The sequence below is a fragment of the Brassica oleracea genome, chromosome C4 (assembly GCF_000695525.1).
Source record: "Brassica oleracea var. oleracea cultivar TO1000 chromosome C4, BOL, whole genome shotgun sequence".
Classification (NCBI taxonomy): domain Eukaryota; kingdom Viridiplantae; phylum Streptophyta; class Magnoliopsida; order Brassicales; family Brassicaceae; genus Brassica; species Brassica oleracea.
The window spans coordinates 45,317,547-45,326,162 of NC_027751.1; the positions used below are offsets into that span (position 1 = coordinate 45,317,547).

At 35.6% G+C, this 8,616-nt stretch overlaps 3 protein-coding genes across 3 annotated transcripts; 1 reads left to right on the forward strand and 2 right to left on the reverse strand.

Moving 5' to 3' along the window:
• Positions 1 to 1,395: 1,395 nt before the first annotated feature.
• On the forward strand, positions 1,396 to 2,750 carry LOC106337211 (metal tolerance protein B). The gene is made up of 2 exons (XM_013776278.1): positions 1,396 to 1,587; positions 1,669 to 2,750. Exons 1-2 carry the CDS (start codon positions 1,525 to 1,527, stop codon positions 2,728 to 2,730), a joined length of 1,125 nt encoding a protein of 374 aa, XP_013631732.1. The 5' UTR covers positions 1,396 to 1,524; the 3' UTR covers positions 2,731 to 2,750.
• Positions 2,751 to 2,816: 66 nt separating this feature from the next.
• Positions 2,817 to 3,807, reverse strand: LOC106337212 (glutathione S-transferase U7). The gene is made up of 2 exons (XM_013776279.1): positions 3,415 to 3,807; positions 2,817 to 3,341 (listed from the first exon to the last, which is right to left on the reverse strand). The coding sequence occupies exons 1-2, from the start codon at positions 3,733 to 3,735 to the stop codon at positions 2,985 to 2,987; spliced, it is 678 nt and encodes a 225-aa protein (XP_013631733.1). The 5' UTR covers positions 3,736 to 3,807; the 3' UTR covers positions 2,817 to 2,984.
• Positions 3,808 to 6,152: 2,345 nt separating this feature from the next.
• Positions 6,153 to 6,997, reverse strand: LOC106341634. Its single transcript, XM_013780350.1, has 3 exons — positions 6,923 to 6,997; positions 6,657 to 6,809; positions 6,153 to 6,580 (listed from the first exon to the last, which is right to left on the reverse strand). The coding sequence occupies exons 2-3, from the start codon at positions 6,706 to 6,708 to the stop codon at positions 6,186 to 6,188; spliced, it is 447 nt and encodes a 148-aa protein (XP_013635804.1). The 5' UTR covers positions 6,709 to 6,809; positions 6,923 to 6,997; the 3' UTR covers positions 6,153 to 6,185.
• Between the last annotated feature and the right edge of the window lie 1,619 nt (positions 6,998 to 8,616).

Genomic DNA, 8,616 nt, shown 5'->3' on the forward strand with positions numbered 1-8,616 from the left:
AAAACAAAGACACGAAAAAACAACACGGCTTTACTAACTAATAGTCTAACACTATACTAATACACTAGGATAATACATGCGCCTTGTGCAGGGTGAGTTTATTTCTACATATTATCGATAATGTTTTTATATATTTGATCATTTTATTTATATATATACAATATTTTTTGTTGTTATTATATAATTTCTTTCCGCTGGATCAGATCAATTTTTATTAAAAATGATGGAACAAAACTATAATTAATACATCATGGGTTGATCGGATTGGACATTAAACAAATTATGACATAAAAACCTTATTTTTTTCATCGAACACATTCTTATAACATATAAGGTTTCCTCATTTTTGTAATTTAAAGTCATTTAAAAAAATTTAAAATATAACATATAAGAAAAAATCTAACATATAAAAAAAATATAACATATAAGGTGTCCTCATTATTGTATTTTAAAGTCGTTTTAAAAAAAAAAACATATAACGTTTCGTCATTTTTATTAAACTCATTTAAAAAAATTCAAAATATGATATATAAGAAAAAATCTAATTTTTTATCATACGGTTAATGTGATTGTTTATTTTTTTTAATAATATAAAATTAAACAAAAATGAAGAAGGATGCAAAAATTGTTATCAAATCTTTATTATTCATAATCATTAATTGTCATATATATGTAAATCATATTAGGCAATTTCGCAGCTTTTATTTAGGGAAACAAATACACAATTCTTATATTTTAGGTTAATATAATGTTCTCTAGTGAACATTAAACAAATTATGACATAAAAACCTTATTTTTTCCCTCGAACACATTCTTGAAAAAGTGAACAGTATTGTTTTCACAGTTAACTTATTTTGACTTTTATCTTACATATAGTTTTGAAAGCTTTCAAATCAACCATCGAACTGATACATGTCATTTTAGTGTTGTAGTCGTATACTTAAGGAAAACTTACATTTTGTAGTCGTTTTAAAAAATTCAAAATATAACATATAATTCAAAATATAACATATAAGAAAAAGTCTAACATATAATAAAAATATAACATATAAAGTGTCCTCAATTTTGTATTTAAAAGTCGTTTAAAAAAATATATAACATTAGATCCAAGAAAAAAATACATTAGATCCAAGAAAGTTAGTTGAATTGTATCGGTCCATTTTGTTCGATGCCACCTTTAAAAATACAATAATAGCATAAGCTGCATAAAACACACCCCAAAGGCAACATATATTTATATTTATCGCCATTTTCGTTATTCCCCATTAAAGAAAAAAAAAAAGATTATTCGTTTTCAACAATCACAAGCCACAACGACTTAACCCTTTAAAAGATTCCATTAAACAAAAAGAAAATTCCACATTCCGTTAAATTTAACGACCGTTACCTACATTTTGAGACATCTATAAACTCTTTTAAGTTCCATTTTCTTCTCTCCCCCGTATTGCTGGATCATCAGTACTTTTTCTTCTCTTTGTTTCTTAGGATTATTATGTCTTTTATCTCTAACAATAAGATAAATTCATGACATTCAAGATTTCATCAGAAGAAGACAATATCCCGTTCGCCTCTTCGTCTGATTCTCAGGTTCGTTTTCTTGAACGTTAAAATTCACAAGAAAGATCAAAACGTTGTTTTCCTTCTCTAACGTTAGCCGTTGATTAACAGCTTATGGAATTGGAACACATCCGTATCTCGAAACCCGACGATGGCTGTGAAGAAACAGAGGAAGCCATTCCTCTGTCTTGCGCCTTTACGAGGCAAGAACATTGCGTTTCCGAGTCGAGAGAACGCGAAGAATCGATCCAAAGACTAACCAGCCTCATCTGTATTTATCTGATCGTTATGTCGGTACAGATCGTTGGAGGTTACAAGGCCAATAGCCTCGCGGTGATGACGGACGCTGCGCATCTGCTGTCCGACGTGGCGGGTCTATGTGTTTCTTTACTGGCGATCAAGGTCTCGAGCTGGGAAGCGAATCCTAGAAACTCGTTTGGGTTCAAACGTCTTGAGGTCTTAGCAGCTTTCTTGTCTGTTCAGCTCATATGGCTTGTCTCTGGAGTTATAATATACGAAGCCATTCAAAGACTTCTTACCAGAAGCAGAGAGGTTAATGGTGAAATCATGTTTGGGATCTCGGCTTTCGGGTTTTTCATGAACTTGGTTATGGTCATTTGGTTAGGACACAACCATAGCCACCACCACCATAATCATCATCATCAACATTCTCACGAGGAGGAAGATGAGGAGATGGATCCTTTAAAAGGTGGTACTGAGGAGAAACCGTCGTCGAAGGCGATGAACATTAACATACAAGGAGCTTATCTACACGCGATGGCGGATATGATTCAGTCACTTGGTGTTATGATAGGTGGAGGCATAATTTGGGTGAAGCCCAAATGGGTTTTGGTTGATTTGATATGCACTCTTGTTTTCTCTGCCTTTGCTCTTGCTGCCACTCTTCCAATGCTCAAGAACATATTTGGTATACTAATGGAGCGTGCACCGCGCGATTTAGACATAGAGAAGCTCGAGAGAGGGCTCAGGCGTATCAGTGGAGTTAAGATTGTTCATGATCTTCATGTTTGGGAGATAACAGTTGGGAGAATTGTATTGTCGTGCCATATCTTGCCCGAACCCGGAGCTAGTTCCTTAGAGATTATTCATGATGTAAGAAATTTCTGTAGGAAAACTTGTGGGATTCATCATGTAACAGTTCAGGTTGAATAGCAAAAGAGAGTAAATATACATATACATATGCATTTCTTAACGACCGCACCGCAGTTATTCTGCATGTTGCTATTCGGACCCATAAGTGACAAAGTAATCTCAAACTTTTCCTCATTCAGACAGGTTTCTGAAAGAACTCTTACGTACACAACACAAGAACTGATAATGATATCTCAACACACAAAACAAGATTCAAACATGAACAAAGAGGTTCTTTGATTTATTGAACTTAATTATATATATAATCGTTATCATCAAACCGATTTGAGCTTGAGACTATCCATGCGAGCTCTTATGTAGTTGAGATGTTCATCTTCAGGAGGGATACATTTCTTGATGACATCAACGTCCAACAGATTCTTCACCCATCTGTGAATCTCTGGGAACATCTCCACCGGAACAACCTTGACTCCAACGACCTCTTCCGTTCTCATCAGCCAAAACGCCACCAAAGTTGCAACTATGTCCACGAACCCCAAGCTTTCCCCACCGAGAAAGTCTTTACCCACAAGCTCTTTCTCCATCAACTTCAATAAATCTCTGGTCGCTTCCACCGCCGCGTCTCTTTCTTCTCCAACCTTCCCCACCACTTTCATCGCCGTCACATAAATCTGATATTCGCTATAACCGGGTTAAAAACTAAACCGGTTATTAATATTTGAAATTTAGAAGTCAAACTCATACCTGTTCATCGACGAATCTGGCCCAAAACCGAGCTATAGCTTTGTCGTACGGATCTTGAGGCAGGATTTGATTGTGTTGCCATGTATCATCGATGTACTCAAGGATCACGAGTGATTCGGAGATTGGTTTACCGTTATGGAGAAGAACCGGAATCATCTTGTGAACCGGGTTTGATTGGAGTAGCAAAGGGCTCTTGTTGGCGATATCTTGCTCGGAGAATTCGTATGGTAAACCTTTGAGGGTGAGAGCTATCTCGACCCGGCGGCTGAAAGGACTTGCCCACATCCCGAGTAGCTTCACTTCCTCTGACCTCTCCGCCATTGTCTCTCTCTTTAGCTCACTGTAAGCTTTGCCTCTTGATTTCTTGAGTTTGGCTTTTACTTATTATAGAGTTCTGATCATTGCGGTAGCAAAGTCAACGTGACGTGAGTTTAACTAGAGCATGTGCAATCCGGTTTACTAATATGTTCACATTCGTAATCTGGTTTATTTTAGGTTCAGTTTGATAAAATTGTAGTTTTTTTTTCTTGTAAAATGTTAAATAAATTCTAATCGGTGACTATCGTAGAAACAGTAAGAATGAGTAGAAAAAAAGTAGAATGAATGAAAAGGAAAATAACTTTATCAATTTTAGCGAAAAACAAATTTGTTTTATATTCTTTTTAAATAAAATAAACGAAAAAAAATATAAAGGAAAAACAATTCATTGTAAATGGTAAAAAAATTTAGGAATTGTAAGAAATGCATTATTCCCTTTGATTCCTTATCTAGCGGTTACACCCAAAATTGTAGTTGAATATTTGCTTACAAGTTACAATGCATATAACGGGTTAGGTTCGTTTTTTACGTTTATAAAAAAAATTCAGACGGTTGATAGGTTTTGGTTTAATTAATTCGGTTTGATTTTGGTGTTGACGTCACTAGTGACGAAACAGTGCATTGAAATTGAAACTTAAATAAATGCACCTTTTGTCTTCAAAAATGCTTAGGAGTTTGTCCCACATCGGACAGAAAAGGTTCTTCTCAATGGTTTAAATAGGCAAGGCTTTGGTCAAATAAGGCAACGGGGTGGGCCCCAGGAGATGTGTCTGCTTATTCCCATCTAAACCCTGAACCGTCCCTGTTAAATTGGGGATTTTAAGCTGTTGGGGGGTCTTTGGCCGGCGTTTCCCCCCGGATAATAATCAAAAAACGTCGATGGTTTCATTAGAGGCTCATCTCCATGTAGACCCATTGGGTTGGGCGGGTTGGTTTGTTAGGTGGTTCTGTTGAAACCAGATTGGTCTCTGCGGTTAACCGTTTCCTCGCCTTTCCCTCCCACCCCCAAATTTTGTTCGTCTTTTTAATATAGTTTTTTTACTTTGTAATATCAGATTATCGTTGAGAAGATTTTACTAAAGGAGAACAGAGAATTCAATGTTATCTTTAAATAGTGTAAATTTTTATTAAAATCTGATCAAATCTTTCAATTTACAAATGAAAATTAATTTCTTTAAATATATCTAAACTTCTTAATTTTGTTTAACGTTTTCGAACATAACCAAAAGTGTATTCTATTGCCAGAGCATCAGGCGACTCAGTTCCTTTTCTTTCCTCTATTTCTCTTACTTCATCTTAAGTAAACTATTTGATGAAGATGATCAATCAAGTGAAGTTGATGTTGAGGAAACAAAGCTGTTAGAACCTGTGACTAAACTCCTCAGACTTATCTACAGATGCTGATGGAATCACAGCGAAAAATTCTCCACTGAAACTTGCATCTTGGTTCTTGATGGCGGCCTCCACATTTGCAGAACCCAATTAAGAAGTAAGAGTGCTTCTGATAACACATCATATTGAGCAGAAGATCCAGTCCAGGTATACCACTTTATATATATTCCCTATGTAGCACATTTGATGAAATACAATATTTCCCTCTTTATGTACTATACTGGAAAAGAAGTGTCAGAAGAAGCTGATAAACCACGTGCAATAACTGCATGTACAGCTGAAACACATCTGCTGGTTCACATGATTGGCAGAGTCTTCACCTTCCTATCATTGTTGAGATTTAAATGTACAATACAATCTTAAAGAACTAGGAAAATAAGGAAGACATGACAATATACAATATCACATATAAATACTTTTAATCGAGTAAAGAGCATCTATACATTTTCCACTTTCTGTGAATGAGGACAATTCTTTGCAATTGATGAAAGACTGTATAAGAAACAGAATCAAATGAAGAGGAACTCATGAACCGTAAGACTAAGTTTACATGACATTATGGAGCTCTATATACACAATTCTATGCTTGAAGATACCAGCAGATTACAAACACAGTTTCCCCTTAAACACTAGTAACTGTGTGTGAGAACCAAAGCACATATTCGCATTTAAAGCTATTTGTTTTCTTGAGTTTTAAGGAACAATTAGCACGTGCTCTTGCCAATAAGAAGCTCTCCACCATCTCCAAGCAAAGAAGGCTCTGTTACACTCAAGAACCTAAACTAAGCATATCCAAAGCATCACTTGCAGTACACATACAAACACATCCAAGTTAACCATGCCCAATAATTATTTTCTTCTATTATAAAGATATTTGATAACAGTTGTGAAGTGCCCCCTGAAAATTCTTGGAGAAATTAAAGAATGCATTAGGTTGAGCAGAGCTTTAGAAAAAGCTGCAAAATCATTTAAACCCAAAAACAGAGTTTAACAGAACAAAGATGAAACATCATACATTAATCCCAAAGACTTGACAGCAACCACAATCACTGGAGGACATTTTAGCCTTCCAGCTTATAGATCATTCTTTTCCTCCACCGATAAGCATCCTCCTCAATATCAGTATCAGTATCAGAACCAGAACCAGAATCATCACCAAAAACAATATCATAACAACAACTCTGTGGCCTTGTAGTCTTTCCTCCACCTACAACATGTGTACACTCAACTAGCGAGTAGACAGAACGAAATACACTATCTCGCGCCGTGTCATCATCAGGCGGCTCGACCACGAGAACAGGGTTGTTTCTGGAGTTCAAACAGTGAAGAACCCTGTTCATCTCAGGGTTTGTGCTTTGTTTTGCGATGACCACTAAATTTACTGGTTCACCATACATCGATCCTGCTCGAACAAGCATTTCCCTAACCATTTGTTTAGAAGCCGTAACATTATACCCTACACATCAACATAGATCTCGATTTATAAGACATACAATAAGTAGAAACGAGAAGAAGAGTTATGAGGAACTCACGTTTGTCGTTGTCACAATATTCCTGGATTGGTTGCACCTTATCAAAACCCATTTGATGAAGAGCTGCGTTGATAGTACTATGGATAGAATGAATCCCGACACCAACAGGGACTGGGTAGTCATCCGTGAGCCAGAAGACGAATGTCCAATTGCCTATAGACAAAACGGACAAGGCATAAACAAGTCACAATATAGGTTACACGATCCACTTTTACTATGATCATGACCGATTGATTAGATCGACCAGAGATGGAGAGAGATCTTACCAGAGAAATATTCGCTCTTTGGCTTCGGGCATTGTTACGAATTGGAGACTTGCTCGCTACGTTAGGGTTAGGTCGGGTGAGAGAGGACCTTCCTTAACAAACAAACTGGTGCGTCTTTACTACCAATAAAATCATATCAGTAAGTGATCAACAATTTATCAAAAAAAAATCTTCCATTATTTTCTAATTTATTATTCTGATTCTGAAAAATGATAATAATATTAGAACCTAGAAGCTATAAACTCTGGGAATAATCGCTATTGGGTCTGCAACACAAATTGCGTTGTTTGTGGTAAATTAATCGATCCTCACCTGAATAATTTATTATATTGTTTATATAAACATGTTAAAAGCTTTCCTTCTATATTTTCATTTTTAAGTACACAAATTATAAACATTTTCTTATTAGCTTTTTCTAAATTAGTATGGCCACATTATCAAGTTTGGAGATTAATATAATAAAAGAGACATGATTCAGTGGTATATAGATGTGTTTTTCTTGAGGTGAGGGAAAAAAATCTCACAAATGAATATTGTGTTTACTTGTCACCGTTCAAAATAACATTATAGTGTATATATAAATGTATAATAAACCACTTGTGACAAATGGTTTTACTTTTACTCTCACAAACTTCCTCAAGTGTATATAGATGTGTTTTTACATTCTAGTGTCTCTGTTTCACAAACTTCCTTAAGTGTACATAGATGTGTTTTTCTCTCACAAATGTTTTTACTTTCTCAAATTATTCTTGTTATGAATTAGATGTGTTAATTGATTCTCTCCTCTTTGCAATGTCTCATATATATATAGACAACCAAAAGACTCTACGTGAAGAATCACATATGTTCAAGGAAGAGACACATGTTCAACGAGAAAACATAAACAATATACTCAACTAAGAGTCGGGTATGTTCGTATATGAACGCAAACTGACTGTAAACTAATATGTAGTTTCTTCTAGTTGTTGTGCTTTCCTGTCGTGACCACTTGACTAAAATTCATGAAAATTCTTTTGCTCAAGAAGGTCAAACCATCAGTGAAGGAATTTTCTGTTTAAAATAATAGAAATTCAAATGAAAATGAGTTTGTGATAGTTACACTAAAATGGGCACATCCACAGCTAGCTAGTCCACATAATCAGTACCAGCCCTGATCTTCCTACCTCTCAGGTGTTTTCTTCACCTGCATCGGACTAGGATCTTCACTTTAAGTTTCCTTACCAAAAAAGTATGCGCCTTCCTCTAATAGCGATGCTGGCCAATCAGGGGTTAGTGGTAGGTTAGTCGGAGTTACCAACATAACATTGTAATATCTCGTATTCAAACATCCAAGTGTTTCGATTAAGTACGTGTGATCTCTAACTTTATCTGAGACTACGATCAAATTTGCTGGATCAGGATGGTCTACAGGAGAGTCCATTTGCCATAAAAGAATGTCATGTAACAGTCTATCATCTCTCAAGAGTTTATCCCCTGGCAAATACATGAGACATATATTACATACATACTAGGATAAATCCGCGCCTTGCGCGGAGTTAAGTTATTATTTTTATTATATTTTGGAGAATGAAACAATAGTTTGGCTTCATTTGGATTAGGGGTGTTCAATCCAGATATCGGGTTGGTTTCGACTGGGTTCGGTTTTTTTCGGTATTTTGGTTAGTAAAATATAACTACTATTCTAAATCCATATT

Bases quoted from the DNA above. Each gene is read 5' to 3' on its own strand.
- LOC106337211 (XM_013776278.1), top strand. From the start codon at position 1,525: ATGACATTCAAGATTTCATCAGAAGAAGACAATATCCCGTTCGCCTCT. The intron at 1,588-1,668 runs GTTCGTTTTCTT...GTTGATTAACAG, and splicing joins CCTCTTCGTCTGATTCTCAG to CTTATGGAATTGGAACACAT.
- LOC106337212 (XM_013776279.1), bottom strand. From the start codon at position 3,735: ATGGCGGAGAGGTCAGAGGAAGTGAAGCTACTCGGGATGTGGGCAAGT. The intron at 3,342-3,414 runs GTATGAGTTTGA...AGCGAATATCAG, and splicing joins CCAGATTCGTCGATGAACAG to ATTTATGTGACGGCGATGAA.
- LOC106341634 (XM_013780350.1), bottom strand. From the start codon at position 6,708: ATGGGTTTTGATAAGGTGCAACCAATCCAGGAATATTGTGACAACGAC. The intron at 6,581-6,656 runs GTGAGTTCCTCA...GTTGATGTGTAG, and splicing joins ATATTGTGACAACGACAAAC to GGTATAATGTTACGGCTTCT.